The 17179-nt window shown below is 47.1% G+C and overlaps 3 protein-coding genes and 1 long non-coding RNA gene across 12 annotated transcripts; 3 read left to right on the forward strand and 1 right to left on the reverse strand.

The window, feature by feature from the left end:
• The first annotated feature begins 216 nt into the window (after nt 1-216).
• LOC146755295 (uncharacterized) lies at nt 217-649 on the forward strand. The gene is made up of 2 exons (XR_014938297.1): nt 217-350; nt 418-649. It is a non-coding gene; the product is annotated as an uncharacterized LOC146755295 (long non-coding RNA).
• Nucleotides 650-883: 234 nt separating this feature from the next.
• VPS11 (VPS11 core subunit of CORVET and HOPS complexes) lies at nt 884-8146 on the forward strand. Its single transcript, XM_015883798.3, has 16 exons — nt 884-1062; nt 1405-1553; nt 1671-1806; nt 2048-2211; nt 2311-2558; nt 2656-2857; nt 3129-3280; nt 3496-3682; nt 4080-4223; nt 4715-4903; nt 5210-5371; nt 5808-5947; nt 6239-6441; nt 6963-7134; nt 7234-7456; nt 7893-8146. Exons 1-16 carry the CDS (start codon nt 909-911, stop codon nt 8055-8057), a joined length of 2790 nt encoding a protein of 929 aa, XP_015739284.2. The 5' UTR covers nt 884-908; the 3' UTR covers nt 8058-8146.
• Nucleotides 8147-8241: 95 nt separating this feature from the next.
• Nucleotides 8242-15813, forward strand: HMBS (hydroxymethylbilane synthase). Of its 9 annotated transcripts, none has more exons than XM_015883811.2 (14): nt 8242-8292; nt 8362-8418; nt 9526-9598; nt 10108-10157; nt 10272-10327; nt 10870-11011; nt 11295-11372; nt 11904-11979; nt 12611-12724; nt 12838-12876; nt 14013-14132; nt 14371-14424; nt 14886-14972; nt 15503-15813. In XM_015883811.2, the coding sequence occupies exons 5-14, from the start codon at nt 10309-10311 to the stop codon at nt 15674-15676; spliced, it is 903 nt and encodes a 300-aa protein (XP_015739297.1). In that variant the 5' UTR covers nt 8242-8292; nt 8362-8418; nt 9526-9598; nt 10108-10157; nt 10272-10308; the 3' UTR covers nt 15677-15813. The 9 variants fall into 9 exon arrangements, 7 of the variants coding, with proteins under 7 accessions (XP_015739297.1, XP_032304961.2, XP_015739295.2 ...); XM_032449070.2 differs by having other exon boundaries at nt 10934-11011; nt 15477-15813; XM_015883809.3 differs by having other exon boundaries at nt 10934-11011.
• A 448-nt stretch (nt 15814-16261) lies between these two features.
• H2AX (H2A.X variant histone) lies at nt 16262-16976 on the reverse strand. The gene has a single exon (XM_015883812.3). It carries the CDS (start codon nt 16974-16976, stop codon nt 16548-16550), a length of 429 nt encoding a protein of 142 aa, XP_015739298.1. The 3' UTR covers nt 16262-16547.
• Between the last annotated feature and the right edge of the window lie 203 nt (nt 16977-17179).

A 17179-nucleotide genomic window follows, 5' to 3' on the forward strand; every position in this document is an offset into this window, starting at 1 on the left:
AGCGGGAGCCGCCTCCCGCCCTCCTGCCCGCCCTCTTTCCTCCCCTTGTCCGCGGCCCTGGGGAAAAGAGCCGGTGAGCCACAGGAGCACAGGTGAAATGCAGGTGAAATGCAGGTGAGGCGCAGGTGAAGGCAGCTCAGCCGTGCGGGTGGAAGGGCTGGAGCCTGCACCTCTCAGCCCCCATTTAAGGGCTGACTCCGCTGGGAAGGAGCTGTGCTGGATCCTCCATGTGGGTGGTTCGCTGTGAGCCGAGCTGTTCGCTGACAGCTGGTGGCCGCTTTTCCTGTTGTGCCCGTCCGTCTCCGCGGGGCGCTGCGCCCCCTGGCGGCCCGTGCTGGATCTGCGCTGCGGTGAGCGGGGCTGGAGCAGCGCACGGGAAATGGAGGTTTATGAGGTAACTCACACGCTGTTATTCAGAAAGCTTTTATTTTTAATTTTATTTTAGTATTTCAGTTTTGGTGTCAGATTTCCCCGCTACCAACGTTCCTCCCCGGGCTGTGCAGACACTGACAATAACAAGAATCGAACCCAAGGAGCTGCCGTGGATTGCAGGCTGCTTCGTGACAGATAATGTACAATTGTTCCAGATGGGAAATGTAAAACCGGCCAGAAGAGTTTATGGCACCATGTAAAGTAAACTAAAAACCGATCCGGTGTGCAGTTAGCAAGATGGACTTCCTCAAGGATGAAGTTCCTACGATCGCGTTTCCAAAGCAGATAACGATATCAGCTGACGTTATATCAGCTCACGATATCTATCATCCCACCCACCCGTTCGCACGGCAGTCACCCCGACCCTCGCTGAGCTTCGGCGCATGCGCAGTGCGCCAGACTGCGACTTCCGGCGTCCTTGGTCTCGTGACACGAAGGGGTTGGGGGGGTCGGTCACGTGAGGAGCTCGACCCAACATGGCTGCCTACCTGCAATGGCGCCGCTTCGTGTTCTTCGACAGGGAGCTGGTGAAGGAGCCGCCGGGGCTGGACGGGGGTGGAGGGAAGCCCTTCGCGTTACCTCCGGGCATCACGGTCTGCGACTCGGGCCGGGGAAGCCTTGTGTTCGGAGATATCCTGCGCGGCGGCCGCAAGAGATACGGGGCTGGGCCTGCACCGGGTTCGTGGTGTGGGCCCCATGTAGAGGGTGAGAGGAGCTGTGCCCTGTTCGCTGTGGGCTCCAGGCGGGCCCGGCAGTTCTCAGGTGTGCGGCAGCTCCTGGGCATCGCTGCCCCTTGCACGGTACAGGGCCGTCGTTACCTGTTTGGGGTCTCATAAGTGACTACAAGAGTCTGTTTGCTGCAGGCTTCCCAGAGACCAACAACAAGGAGCTGTTAAGACTTTAATTCTGATGTTCTTAGAAAATGTTCTTCCATTTTTACCTTTTCCTTTGTATTCCTTAACTGTGATGTACATATGGAAGGTCGGATCTGGTTTTTGCCTCGCTCACTTCAACTCAGTGGTTTCCAAGCTTACAAGCTAAGGGTAACGCACCTGTACCAGCTGAAGCAGCACAGTATCTTGGTTTCTGTTGGTGAGGATGAAGAGGGCATTAACCCGTTGGTAAGTTAAACGACAAAGGAAAAGATACTGTGGTGTTGTAGTTGATTCTTAAGTAGCTTGTTTCGAACATCTCATGGTGTTTTGTTTTTTTGATAATGTAATATTTATTGTTTTTAGGTTAAAGTATGGAATTTGGAGAAACGTGATGGTGGCAATCCTCTTTGCACACGAATTTTCCCAGCAATCCCGGGTAACAAGCCCACAGTTGTGTCCTGTCTAACTGTCCATGAGAATCTGAATTTCATGGCTATTGGTAAATATAACTGACCTTGTAATAATTTTAATTAATAATGATTTGTGCACTGATGAACAGTGACGTCATGCATGGGGAGAGATTGATAGGTATTTAACTGAGAGCCTGCAGTAGTGTAGGCACTTGATACTTAGCTGGCAAGCAAATTTTCTGTCATTGACTGTGTGTGACTTAACTTACCCTGGATAATATTTCAAGCATGCCGCAGAAGTTGAACGGTTTGCTCTGTCCTTTTCATAAGGTTTTGCAGATGGGAGTGTTGTACTTACAAAAGGAGACATCACTCGAGACCGACATAGTAAGACCCAGATCCTCCATGAAGGCAGTTACCCAGTAACTGGTCTTGCTTTTCGACAGTCTGGCAAAACGACACATCTGTTTGTGGTGACCACGGAGAACATCCAGGTGGGAATTGAATTTGAAAAAGTGAGAATCTGACTTTTAATTGCACTGTCTTCAAAGTCTATTTCAGGTAAGCCCCAAAACCTTGCATTTTCTCTGTAGTCTTACCTGCTTTCTGTGAAAGACTATTCTCATCTGGAGCTGGACACTCATGGCTGTGGATTGCACTGTTCTTCTCTGAGCGACCCCTCTCAGGACCTCCAGTTCATTGTAGCAGGAAATGAGTGTGTGTACCTCTATCAGCCAGATGAACGAGGCCCCTGCTTTGCTTTTGAGGGACAGAAGCTGATTGTTCACTGGTACCGGGGGTACCTCATCATTGTCTCCAAGGACCGAAAGACTTCTCCAAAGTATGGTTGTGTGTATTTTGGTTTATTTTGTTTTTGTTTTTTTTTAATTGTTTCAGTTTTTGGCTTTCCCTCTAAAAAACTTTCTTCTGCTCTCCAGGTCAGAGTTTGCTGGGAGTGAGACGCAGAATTCAGACAAACAAGTTCTGAATATCTACGACTTGTGCAACAAATTCATTGCATACAGCTCAATCTTTGATGATGTAGTAGATGTCTTAGCAGAGTGGGGTTCTTTGTATGTTCTGACCAGAGATGGGAAGATCCACGTACTGCAGGAGAAGGATGCCCAAACCAAACTCGAGGCATGTATTGTTTGTTATTACTTTGCTTTATGTCTGCAGGGGGGATTGTACTGGCTCTACAGATGAAGGAAGTAGAAGGGTTCAGGTGAATGTGTTACAGTGTAACAAGTGATCTCCATAACTCTCCGACATAACATAACCAGTGTGCAGAGCTCTTAGTATTTAAAAGCCTCAATGTATGTACCTGTCCAGCACCAAAATGAAACAAGTTGTTCTCCAGGCAGGTTTTGGGATGTGGTATTTCCTTCATACTTATGCTGAATTTTAATAGATGCTCTTCAGGAAGAACTTATTTGAAATGGCCATTAATCTAGCCAAGAGTCACCACCTGGACAGTGACGGCCTGTCAGAGATTTTCCGGCAGTATGGCGATCATCTCTATAACAAGGGGAACCATGATGGAGCCATCCAGCAATATATCCGGTACGCAGGGGTTGTTCAAAGCAAGGGCAGTGTAGTACAGATGGGAGCTTTCTCTGTGTGTTTAGATGGATGGTCTTGCATCATATCTGCTTGTTACTTTTGTAGCTAAGTGATCCCAGGTGAGTTAGTGTTCGGTGTTCTGTTACAAATTAATACAAATTAATCTTGTTTTTTTATTCCCTGGCTGTGTTGTGACGTGACTTTTCCTCTCCCAGAACTATAGGGAAACTGGAACCATCTTATGTTATTCGGAAATTCCTAGATGCACAGCGCATCCACAATCTCACTGCTTATCTGCAGACACTCCATTTGCAATCTCTTGCCAATGCAGATCATACTACGCTTCTGCTAAACTGCTATACTAAACTCAAAGACAGCACCAAGTTGGAGGAGTTCATTAAGGTAATGGGACGGTGATGACTTAAGAATTTCGCATTATTTCATGATAGTTGAGGGAGTGGTGGTAACAGTGTAAATTGTCTCCTGTGGGGCTGTTAAGAAAGAAAAGAATGAATTTGTGCCTCAGTGCTTTTGTTTGTGATGCTTTACTTCTAAGCTCTTAGTTACGTTTTCAGTTCTGCTGGCTTCCTGTTCCAGTTCGAAGTGTGCCGGTTTTTGTTAGTGTGACTAGCTGTTTACTGAGAGGTGGATAAACTTCTACTACCTTTTTGCATGTGATCTTTGCCTTGCTCAAGACGTACTGAACTGTCAGTGCTCTGGCTTTCTTTCTCACACTCAAATTTCTGCTTGTCCTTTGGCATAATTCCTATAGTCCACAATCATTCTGCTTCTGTTGTAGGCTAGTGAGAGTGAGGTCCGTTTTGATGTGGAAACAGCAATCAAGGTGCTTCGTCAAGCAGGTTACTACTCCCATGCTGTATACTTGGCAGAAAAGCATGCCCATCATGAATGGTACCTCAAAATCCAGCTAGAAGACATTAAGGTGAGGTGTTATTGCTCTCGTGTTCTTGTGTTCTTACTGAATATTGCTTCTCTAGCCTCTTTTGCTGGTGGGAATCTTATTTCACTGTCCTCAGCTCTTATTCCCCATGTAATTGGCTCTGGTGTGGCCACACCTTTAGTACAGCATTTGGTTTTGGGCCCCTCACTACAAGAAAGACATTGAGGCCCTGGAATATGCCCAGAGAAGGGCGATGAAAGCGGTGAGGTGTCTGGAGCACAGGCCTTATGAGGAGTGGCTGAGGGAGCTGGGACTGTTTAGTCAGGAGAAGAGGAAGCTCAGGGGAGACCTCATTGCACTCTACAGTTTCCTGAAGGGAGGCTGTGGTGAGGAGGGGTTTGGCCTCTTCTCCCAGACAACAAATAGGACCTGAGGATTGGCCACAAGTTGTATCAGAGGAGATTTGGGTTAGACATAAGGAAAAACATTAGCAGAGGCTAATGTTATGTGATACTTGCTGGCTGCCTCCACAGAACTATCAAGAGGCTTTGCACTACATTGGAAAACTGCCTTTTGATCAAGCTGAGAGTAATATGAAGCGGTATGGTAAGATCCTGATGCACCATGTCCCTAAAGAGACAACGGAACTGTTGAAGAACCTTTGCACTGATTACCGGCCATCAGGAGATAGTGAAGGCTCTGGGATTCTGGAAGGAAAAAAGGTATGGTTTGCTTAGACTGAGATGTATTGCTTGGTAATAGTAACTTTGCAGCCAGTGCTCCTGCATGCCTGATGTTTTAAGCATAATGAGAAGCCACATTCTAGTATATTGGTTGTCCTAGTGATGAGACGATCGGTTCTGGGCAGTGCACTTTAGACCACTGCAGTAATTGTACCGTGATGTATCTGTTGTGGGTCATTCTGGGAGTGAGCTGTACAAATTTTAGGGAAGAACGTGCCTGGCTGTGACTGGGGTGGGTGGTCAAGTTTTGTTGTTTTTTTTGTTAATTCCCTGGTTATTTTTCAGGCAAATTCTGAGGAGTTTATTCCAATCTTTGCAAACAACTCCCGAGAACTGAAGGCTTTTCTGGAGCACATGACTGAGGTGCAGTCTGACTCTCCACAAGGTGTCTATGACACTTTATTGGAACTTCGCCTCCAGAATTGGGCACACGAACTAGATAAGCAGGTTTGATCTTTGGTTTTCTATTTTGGGTTGAAGCTTTGGTGTTCAGGAATTCTCCATAACCTTTTCAGGTGGGGACCCTTAATATAAGACAGTATGCTTTTTTATTGGACAAATGGAATGGAGCCTAACTAGCTGGGGGAATACTTCTTTCAGTGAGGCAAGCATGTTTTGTATGAATCCCATTTAAGTACAGATTCCAGACAGTGCAGTATCTGTGGGTGAACGTCTTTCTCATAAAACTGTATATGCTTGCCTTAATCTTTGAAGGTGCCGGCTGTTTGGATAAAAGAATTTGCCTTTATTACTTAAAAGGGGTAGAGAGCAAACATCAGAACTTTGCTCCTCTCTAGAAAAGCTGCAGATTGTTTTCAGATTTTGGTACATAACTATCCTGTTTCTTTCTTCTCCCCTGCCATTCCATTCCTGTTTTCCATAGATCAAGGAGAAGCTGCATGATGAAGCACTCACTCTCCTGAAGAGCGGAAGGTTCAAAACAGTCTTTGATAAGGCCTTGGTCTTATGTCAGATGCACAATTTCAAGGATGGTGTCCTCTACCTCTATGAACAGGGCAAACTGTGAGTGCTGTTTTTCTCCCCAGAGTCTTGTTGCTTGCCCCATCTCAGGGATTTCTGAGCCCTAAGTGCCCCTGCCCTACAACGGTAAGGACCTCTTGAGTATCTCAAGACAGGAACCACATACATCATTGCTCAGCTGAAAATATCCTCCTTCTAGAGCAGTACAATGATATAGAGAATGGATGGCAGACAAGTCTTGGCTTCTGTGGGAATGTTTGGGCATTGTGTGAGGCCCCATAACCTCTCAAAAGGTAGATTTTTTTCCAACTGATGTGTTGCTTTCTTGTCCAGTTTCCAACAGATCATGCACTACCACATGCAGAACGAGCAGTACAAGAAAGTGATCGAGGTGTGTGAGTTGTACGGGGACCAGGAGGCTTGTCTTTGGGAACAGGCTCTTGGCTACTTTGCACGGAAGGAGGAAGACTGCAAGGAGTATATTGCTGCAGTGCTGAAACACATAGAGAACAAGAATCTTATGCCTCCACTTCTTGGTAATAATGACATGTGGCCTGAAGTTGGGGAAACAAAAAACAAGACTAGGAATGTGGAAGAAGTATCAATGAAGTCTGAGCCCACAAATTAAAATAATAATTTGCTGTAGAGGAAAAAGTGATGCCAGTGGCAGCTCCGCAATTTGGAGAAGAAAAATCTGCCATATCAGTTGTGGAGATGTCTGTGTGTTATTTCTGTTTTGTCAGTGTGGAGAGGTGAAGGGTTTACTAAGGTCTTTCTGTGGACTGGTGGGGAAGTTGAGAGTTCAGTCCACTAGATTCTTGCTTTGCCCTTTTGGTCTGTGCTATTTAAATGTACTCGTAGTCATGGCTTTGGAAGCTGGGGGACCCTCCAGAGGGCAAGCTGAAATCGCATCTTTAAATGAACTTTCTGGTTCAGTAGGAGTGTGGAATATTTCTGCGTGTAAGTTTCCTGTGAATGGAAAGTAGTCTATCATGTGAGAACCAGCGTAGCTGAATTTTCTTCACTTGCATTTTGACTAATGTTGATTTATCCTCAGTTGTACAGACACTGGCTCACAACTCCACAGCCACATTATCTGTGATTAAGGATTATCTTGTCAACAAGCTGCAGAAGCAGAGCTGCCAGATAGAGCAAGATGGGCAGAGAATTCAAAAATACCGAGAAGAAACTACAAGGATCCGTAAGGAGATTGAAGAGCTGAAAGCAAGGTGCAGGACTGTGATGTCTTGTCTTATACTGGAATATTATTTTCTAACTAAAGAAAAATACATTTTTTTTTTCCCTTCTGCTTTCTCTCCCTGTTTCAGTCCCAAGATCTTTCAGAAGACCAAGTGCAGCATTTGCACCAGTGCCCTGGAGCTGCCCTCAGTCCACTTCCTGTGTGGCCATTCCTTCCACCAGCACTGCTTTGAAAGCTACTCTGAGAGTGATTCAGAGTGTCCCACTTGTATGCCTGAAAATCGCAAAGTGATGGACATGATCCGAGCCCAGGAGCAGAAGAGAGACCTGCACGATCAGTTCCAGCATCAGGTATGGTAATATTTCCCGTGGGTGTGTGTCTTTTAAGTTTAGACTGCTTTTGCAGACAGACGCTCCCCTCCCCCCAGGGGCTGTTAAAGGAGGATAGTGTTGAAAGTATCTTGTAAAGAAGGTTCTGCTGACTGTAGATTCATGGAGCTGAGTGCTCTTTAAGCAATCCTGTGATTCAGCAGCTGGAGCACAGAGAATCCTTGATGTTCTGCAAATATGAAAGATAAACTAGTGCAACTGAGGCAGTAGCTTCATGCTCATGGCACCTATCTCAGTGTCAGAAAAGTTTGCTGTGTGTGGGGTGTGCATGAAATAGCAAATGAGTGATTTTAAACTGCTGTATGTAATACGGGGCTGTAAGTGAAGGGCTGACAGGGGATGTTCTGGAGGCAGGATCCTCTGACCATCTCCTGCTGGCGCTGATTGTGTCTTGCAGCTGCAGTGCTCCAATGACGGCTTCTCTGTGGTCGCTGACTACTTCGGTCGGGGCGTTTTTAACAAGCTCACCCTGATCACGGATCTGCCGTTGGGGAAGTCAGCTACGACCATCGAGGCTGGTCTGCAGCGGGAGCTGCTGATGCACGCTAAGCGCAATACCTGAGCTGTGCTCGTTGCGCCGGGCGCCTTCTCGGGTTGTACCCCCCCCTCGGTCTCCTTTTGCTGTGCACTAATAAACGGATCCGAGCCGGCTGTGCCCTCCGTGCGAACCGGGGAGCGGCGGGGCCGGGGCTCGTCACGTGTGCGGCCCCACGGACGTGACGCGCTTTGGGGCGGGGCGGCGGGTTGTGCCGGGGAGCAGCGGGCGGAGCGGCGTCATGGCGGAGCAGCGCCCGGCGGTGAGTCGGGGCGGGACGGGCCGGGACGGGCTGCGCTGCGGGGCCGCTAACGGCGCGTCGTTACTGCAGGGCCAGAACGGCGTGGGCGGCGGCAGGGCGATCCGCGTGGGGACCCGCCGGAGCCAGGTACGTGGTGCCGGGCTGCAGGTGCCGGAGCCCGGGGTGGACTCGGGCTCTGCGTGTTTCCCTGCGCGAAAAGCGGCGGCCGTGACCGCCGGGGAACCGAGCCCTGAGCGGGACTCGGCCTGAGCCGGGAGGTGCTGCTGCCCTGCCCGGCTCTGCGGGGACAGCGGCGCTCCGTCCCGCAGCCGGGATCGCTCAGCGTCGCTCCGCTGTTCCGGGTCGTTTGTTGGGAGCGCGAGGAAAAAGTTGCGAACAATTCCCTGGGACGGAACGTTTGTTCTCAGCGCCGCTTCCATTAACGTGGCACCTGCGGTAACGGGGGTCATTCAGTTGGAAGCCTCGTGCGGCTCTTGGAGGGGTGAGGCAGAGCACCCGCCCCAAAGGCTGAACGTGTCCAGAGATACAGCGGGTATCTCCTGCCGTCCTGCTGCAGGGGGAAGAGCCGGCTCCAGGAGATAACCGGCCTTCAGACCTTTGTTCTGCGATAAACTCCTCGTTCTGGTAGCAGGGTCTGAGGAACATTGAGTGCTGCAGAGTTACATGTGGATGTCAGAGCGCAGATCGCACACATGCTGCTGCTTTTTCTTACCTGAGGCTGCAATGGCATCTGGGGAAACCACAAGCTAAATGCTCATTCTGTATGTAGGGAAACCAGAGTCCTCAGAACAAAGTTAATTGCCCCGGGCTTCGTAGCTCATTAGCAGAGAAGAAGCTAAAACTCTGTAGTTAGAGGTGCTTGTTTGATTCTTCTGCCGTCATTATTTCTTTACTACTTTAAGATCTAAAAAAGCACCAGTGACAAAATTCATGCCGAACTCAGTACATTGTTGTTGTTTTGACTTGTTATTGCTTGGATCTCAGCAGTGCTGGATATGAGGCAGGTTATTTTGCTGCTGAGATTAAAAAAGTTATTTTGTGAACTGCTGTGGTCACGTTACAGGCTCAAAGTGTTTGTACGCATGAGCTGTTGTATTCGGAGCCATTTCTAATGCTTACAATTCAGAGAATGTAGGGTCGTGCATGCACTGCTATCAAAGAACGACAAAGTCCCCTCTAGTTGCTGTGCAGCTCGTGCTTTGTGCGCAGTGCTTTGTTTTGGTTTCATTGCAGCTGGCCCGAATTCAGACTGACAGTGTGGTTGAGATGCTCCAGGAGTTTTACCCTGACCTCCGCTTTGAAATCAGTAAGTGGTGTTTGATTTCTCCGCTCCTGTTGCTGCTCTGATGTAGTGGCAGTAGGAGCCAGGCAGTTATTGTTGTGTGCGAGGTGTGTGAATAGAGTCAAGAGGAGGAGAATTTTCCTCATGTTATCTAGGCAGAGCGGTCTGAATTCGATTAGGTTGCATGGCTGAGCAGCTGCTGCTGCTATTTTCCAATGGAGAATGATTGATTAGACAAGCTCCTGTTGACTGGGACCTTTATCTGTCATACAGATGATGTTACATTGCTCGGTTTGAGAATCTGGGCAATGTCTTTAGAGTTGGCTGTTCCCAAAACCTGCCTTCTCTGCTTTTGTGTTGTTTGAGATGTAAAAGAAGTCTCAATTTCACTTCCAACATAACCTTAGAAGTGAGCTGAATCTGAGTAGAGGCTGTTTGCACAGTGTGGCAGTGTGTGCTGCTCGTTGGGTGTGAAGGAGATGCACCATTCAGTGTGCTCTGACCGTGCCTTCTGCTTTGTGTCCTCTGAGCAGTTGCCATGTCCACAATAGGAGACAAGATCTTGGACACAGCCCTTTCTAAGGTAAAGGATTTATTTCAGGTGGGAATTAATTAAAAATACACAAAGAACTAATAGTATTTGATGATATACTTGCAGATTTTCTTCATTGATTTGTATTTCTTTATTTACTTGTAGATTGGGGAGAAAAACCTCTTTACCAAAGAGCTGGAAAATGCACTTGAAAGAAATGAGTAAGAGCTCAGTTTTATTACTTGTCTGGATTTTTATTATTATTATTATTATTATTATTATTGTTATATGCTGTAAGGGTGATCTGTTTCTTTCTGTTCTTTCTGAGTAAGGAAGAAATCCTCTGATACAACATATTCTCTTTTTTTCTCTTTTTTTCCTTTAACTCCGTACCCTGATTTAGGCCCCGTTTTGGAGTCGTACTGTTCTGACTCTTAGTCTGCCCTGTTTTTTTTGTGTTTTCTCCTCTGATTTGTGTGTTACTTGTGTCTCAGAGCTCGTGTAAACTAATCCATGCTTGCAAACGTGTTCTTTATTGTACTACTTTGTTACTGTATTTCAGTGTTCCATGTTAGCACACTGCGTAGCATATTTACTGCTTATTAGTGTTTTCCATACTAGAAAAGGTAGAGAAAAGTGACGTGGCTCTTTAGAATTGCTGTGTAAGTCTGGTAGTAATTCTGGCTATGGAGTTCTGAATGTTCTTTCTCTTTTCTAAACTAATCTCAAGAATGAATCTGCACTTTCCTGTTGTTACCTGTAGGTCTCTGGCACTGCATCACCCAACCATCTGCTCAGTGTTGTGATTACTGTTCTCTAATTCATAGAGTTGACCTGGTAGTTCACTCCTTGAAGGACCTGCCAACTTCTCTTCCTCCTGGCTTTACCATTGGTGCTATTTGCAAGTAAGTATGTGCACAAAGCCTGACTGCCTGAGGGACTTAACGTTTTGCAGTGTGGATAATGATAGAAAATGACGGCTTAGATTTTCTTTGTTGTTTGACCTTTGACTATTCTCTGAAACAGCAGGAGAACCAGTGTTCTGTAGCCAGCAGGTTTGTTGAAAATCCTTGCTGTTAAAAAAGGAGAAGCCTTTTGGAGCTAGGGATGGTTCCTTTGGGGACTGATACCTGTAAATAGCCTTCTGTTAAATGATGTCTGTCATTTTCCTCTTCCCTTCTTTTGCAGAAGAGAGAACCCACTTGATGCTGTTGTCTTTCATCCCAAAAACTGTGGGAAAACGCTCAGTCTTCTTCCTGAAAAGAGGTGAGTAGGGATAAGGGGAAGACAGTAAAGTGTAATAAATAAATAAATAGAAAGGAGGGATTCGTTCATATTTCCCAGTGACGAATCAGTGAGCTTCTTCCTTTATTCTGTAGTGGTTTTTGTGCTGCCTTCAGCTGGTTTTCAATGTACATTACAGTGAACCTGCTTGCTGAAGAGAGCTATGCTAATGAGAATGTTGTAAACTGAGTTTGGATGTCTTTAACCACCTTTGAGATGTATTACTTTCTTAAGTGAGACCCTTCCTTGCTTCAGTCTCCAGAGTGAATATCAGGTCCTTCATGTAGTGCTCATTACAGGAGGATGCATACAGTGCAGGCAGTGTGTTCAGAGCAGCATTCTAGCCTGCATGTCCATTCTCTTGTTCTCACCCAGCTGGTGGGTTCTTGGAGCTTTGTTTCTATCCTAGTGGGGTTGGAGGAGCAGAAATCTTTCTTGAAACTTCTGACATATATTCGAGTGAAGTTAAGTTCTGCTGTATTCTGGATTTCATTGATTTAATTTTCCCAACAGTGTTATTGGAACCAGTTCACTTCGGCGAGCGGCCCAGCTCAAAAAGAAGTTTCCTCAGCTGGAATTCAGGGATATCGTATCCTTTAATGGTAAAGTGTGGAATCTGGACAAAGTTGATTTATACTACCTGTCCGGCCAGAACAACTTCCTCAAAGGCTGCCTCTTGTAACCTATCCTGTAGTGTGTTTTGTTCTGTTGTTTTCTCATGATTCTACAAAGAAACAGCCCAGCTTTAATCTATCTGCGATTCAAGGTGCTGATGCGTTTCATGTTCAGGAATGTTCTAAAGGCTGCTTAGTGGAGGTCAGTTTGTGTTTGTCAAAGTGGCAGCCAAATGCTGATTGGTCCATGATACCTTTAATGTGTTTTGGACTGCTAGTTTAGATGTGTGCCGCTAAAGTGGTGCTGGTAAAACACATTATTACCTCAGTCCTAGTAACCCAGTTCTTTGATCTGCAAAAATATTTGATGTCAGATACAAATGATGCACTTAAATGGCACGTATTTTTTGAGAGTGCTTACTTGTATCAATATTTCATAATAATCAGCAGAATTCTATTCAAAGAAACAATTGTCCATATTTAGCACTTTCAGAATGATTCCACAACTGATTCTAATCTGGAGGTTTTAAGCACGGTCAAGTGAATGCGAAGTGATTGTACAACTGTTTGCATACTGTTTCTCTACTTACTTAACCACTTGTACAGAGAGGGAATTTAAACACCCGCTTGAAGAAGCTAGATGAGAAGGAAGACTTCAGTGCTATAATCCTGGCTGCTGCAGGGCTGAAGAGGATGGGCTGGGAGAATCGCATTGGTCAGGTGAGAGTCAAAGTAGGAAATCCCATCACCTGCTTGACTTTCACACTTGCGCCTTCTTTCTTTTTGTTTTAAATAGTGCGACATGACTTAACTTTGTTTTTACTTTCTTCCAGCTCCTGAGCCCTGAGGACTGTCTGTATGCTGTGGGACAGGTACGTTCCAATTTTTCTATGTTAAGCCTGACTGCAGTGTGATGTGTCACGTGGTGAACATGACAACCAAATGCCTCTGATCTGTTTGTTGCCAAAGAAGAATTACAGTGATTTGTGTTGCAGCCTGTTAGTCTGCTTATGTTCAGTGTGTGTGAGGAACATTAAGTCAGCTCCATGAGCCTGTGTGTAACAGGTTTGATATCTGTCAACCACAGAAATAGTCGGTGGTACAGGTAATGTGTGGTGCAGCTGCCCTGGGACAACTCTGCAATTACGAGGCAGGCCGGTGTTGTGCTCTGCTGGGCTCACTGTAGAAAGGCACGGCAGTGTGGGTGCTGTGACACTCCCTTACATGCAGTGTCCTTACTCTGGCAACTGGAACTGAAGCATCTGCCTTGAGGCGTGTTGTTAGCATTCTTGTTTCTAGGTGGATTGTTCCAGCCTGTGCTGGTCATGTGGCTGAATTTACACAGTGTTGCGTAATTGGTATCAACTTTGCTAAACTGAGCTGGCGATGCATTTCTTAGTGCAATCATTATTGTAATGTAATGCAGTTATTTCCCAGACTGGATGAATTCCTGATTGGTGAACAGCTGTTGCTGTGTTACTTAGAGGTTGGAAACAGTGAGCAGTGACACCTATAGAGTTATCCTGTGACAATACTGAAGGTAGTCACCAGATGAAAGTGGAAAGTGAGCCAGAAATAGTGTTGGTTTTAATCATGTCCTTGTCGTGTACAAAGCTTTTTTCTTTTGTTTTCTGTTTGGGAACAAATCGGTTTGTGGTTGCTGTTATCTTTGGACGAGGCTGTAGAACTTACTTTTATTCAACTTATGCTGTTGTGACAGCAGATCAGGTGTTTGTATCTGTGTAGTCACAAGAGGGAAGCTGAGCTAATAGATGTCAGGTGACTGATCTTCAGTACTCATCTAAGTTCTGAGCTTCCCTTTACAGCAGTTGCCTCAGGATATCTTGGAACTAGTTGTTTCTTGAATGATTTTTGTAAAGTCTCTGAACTTAAACACTGCTCCCTCAGTGAAACACATCCAAACTCTTCTGAGTTGTGTTTCGTGACCAGTGCTGGGTGCACACAGATGCTGAAGTTGAGGAGTTCTGCTGTTACTGTTGTCTTGCAGGGGGCTTTAGCGGTGGAGGTTCGTGCCAAAGACCAAGAGACACTGAATATGGTATCAACCCTACACGATGGAGAGACTGTTTTGTGCTGCATTGCTGAGAGGGCTTTCATGAAACGTTTGGTACGTGTGTCATCCTTGCCCTTCTACTTGCAGCAGCAAATACTGCTCTGCTGTAGTTAAGCTGATGGCGTGGTGTGGGAAGGCTGTTACACTTTTATATTAAAACTGCCGAGTAGGGAGAACTTGTGAAGTGCTTGAACAGCAATAGCTGGGGCTGTGTGCAGAACATACATTTCAGAGGCCTCTGCTTTGTATGTGCTGAGGAGGAAACTCAGTAGCAATGTCTTTCTGTTTGCAGGAGGGTGGCTGTAGTGTCCCTGTTGCAGTGAACACCATGCTGAAAGATGGCCAGGTGAGGAATCTTTGTGTGTGTATCTGGGGTTATTTATGGAAAACTTTCTGTGTGTATGTTCTCTGATGTTCGGTTCAGCAGATGTCTTTACAACTGAGCAGGGCAGATAGGGATATTGTTCAAAGCAGGAGAATGAGAATGGGTCTGAGAATGAGAGGCTGAGTCCTAGAAAACACCCTTATTGTGATAGATTCTTATTTTCCTTTTCCACCCCCCCTTTTTCTAAAATCTCCTGAGATCTCAGACTCTTCCTTTTGACTCCAGTGAATTTATACAGCAGATTATGAACTAAGTAGGTAGAAAGCTAGAAAGTATTGAGGTTCTTTCTTGGGAAGATGTGTCTTCCCTAGCAGGGGTTATTTGCATTGTATCAGACTGCCGTTCTATCTGATGGGACTGGACTGCAGAAGTGTTCCCTTCTGGGTTGGTTTTGTGCTATTAACCTCTTCTGTCTTTCAAAGTTATATTTGACAGGTGCAGTCTACAGTTTGGATGGATCTGAAAGCCTGAAGGAAACAATGCAGACCAGCGTTAATTATCCACAACAGGTATGCAAATCATGTTGGACTTCAAATTCAAAGAGGTGATGGAGACCTAGAGTATTTGTTATGAGGAAAGAAATGGAGACCTGGGGCTGTTCAGCCTGGAGAAGAAAGGCTGGAAGGGATCTTAGCAATGCTTGTTAATACTTAAAGGATGGAAGTCAAGCAGTTGAGGCCAGGCTTTTTTTGGTGGCACAGAGCGGTAGGAGAAGGGACAGTGGGCACAAACTGAACACCAAAAGTTCCATACAGACATAAGGAAAAACATGTCTTGGAGGGTGACATACAGTTCGCCCAGAGAGGTGAAGGAAAGTCTCCTTTGCTGGAGATATTTGAAACGTTCCTGGATGGTTTCCCGTTCAGTCTGCTGCAGGGAGCCTGCGTTCAGGGGAGTCAGACTGGTTGATCTCCTGAGGTCCCTTATAGCCCCTGTGCATCTATATCAATTATGAGATATCTGGTTTCATGCATTGTTTTAATTTATTTATTATTGCCCATTCCTTCCCACAGCCTTACTTTGATGTTTGTACTTGCAGAATGAAGATGGACCAAATGATGATGTGCAGCATGTTGGCATCACAGCCAAGAACGTCCCTGCTCAGGCCCAGGAAGCTGCAGAGAACCTTGGCATTGAACTGGCTGATTTACTGCTGAGCAAGGGAGCCAAGCACATCCTTTGTGTGGCACGGCAGCTGAATGACGCCTGCTGAGCCTCTGTGAGATCAGCAAGATTGCTGCAGCTCTTGCTCCAGTCTTTGCAGCTACTTACCAGCTTTTGGAGGAAGCGTTTTTAACACTTGCACCAGCCTTGTCTGACATTTGGGCATAAAATACTTGAAGTACTAAATTGGAGTTTTGCTTTTCTAAGTTTACCTGAGTTGTAAAATCTCTGTGAAACGCGTTTAAAGGGTTTTGTTGCGAGGAGAGATGTAGTAGCAATTGTTCTCCAATTGCATTTAGTAACAAAGCACCAAATACAGGTTATAGTCAGACTAAACAGGGGCAGTGCTGGAGTGCTGCACTGTGCTGACAGCACAGAAGTGTTTTCTGCTAAACTAGTGAAATTGTGGATATTTGGCCCTGGTATCTTCAGGAATGCTGAAGGAGATCAGCATTAGGTTCCCAGTGCAACTACATAGATGTAGAATGAGGACAGGCATTGATATACAGTAACTGGCAATCTTTGTGCTGAAGCATAAGAAATTTGCCTCTAGTTCATGGTTGAACCATCGTGTTGCACTGCCATGTTGCAGTGCCTTACAGAAACATCAGAATAACCCATTGTTGGGTTCCGGTTTTGGAGCTGAAGCATCGTTTATTTCCTGTGCAATGTCTGCTGAATGCAGCAGTCACGTTGTGAGCACCAGGTGAGTCTTTAGGAAGAGCATCACGTATCTGCATTATGTGACTGCACTGCAGTATCACGCCGTGCCTCCCGCCCGCTCCCATCGCAGCTCCCCCTCGTTCCCGCAGCCCCCGGCCGTCCCTTCCCTCGGATCGCAGCTCTCCCGGTGAGCAATGGAGCGGCCCTGAAAAGGGCCTTTGTGTGCTGGTGGGGGAAGGGGAGCCCGGCCCGGCGGCCTAGTATTCCTGCGACTGCTGCCCGCCGCCCTTCTTGCCGGCCTTGGCCGGGCTGGCGGCGCCTCCCGCCTTCTTGGGCAGCAGCACGGCCTGGATGTTGGGCAGGACGCCGCCCTGCGCGATGGTGACGCCGCCCAGCAGCTTGTTGAGCTCCTCGTCGTTGCGCACCGCCAGCTGCAGGTGCCGCGGGATGATGCGCGTCTTCTTGTTGTCGCGGGCCGCGTTCCCCGCCAGCTCCAGGATCTCGGCCGTCAGATATTCCAGCACGGCCGCCAGGTACACGGGCGCGCCGGCGCCGACCCGCTCCGCGTAATGGCCGCGCCGCAGCAGCCGGTGGACGCGCCCGACGGGGAACTGCAGCCCGGCCCGGGAGGAACGGGACTTGGCCTTCGCTCGGGCCTTACCGCCACTCTTACCGCGGCCAGACATGGCGCCTCGCAGGGACCGGACACACAACCCGGATCTGCGGAGCTCTGCGGCGGGACGAAGGGAACGCGCCTCCGCCCCGGCGCTTTATAACCTCCCTCAAGGCAGGGCCGCGCTGATTGGACGGCGCCACAGCGCCTCGCTATTGGAGCTCTGCCGCCTGAACCTCTTTGCTGACTGGCCGGCTTGGCGCTCACCTCCCACCT

This window comes from Coturnix japonica, chromosome 34 (assembly GCF_054131305.1).
Source record: "Coturnix japonica strain WE chromosome 34, WE-NBRP24, whole genome shotgun sequence".
NCBI classification, from domain to species: domain Eukaryota; kingdom Metazoa; phylum Chordata; class Aves; order Galliformes; family Phasianidae; genus Coturnix; species Coturnix japonica.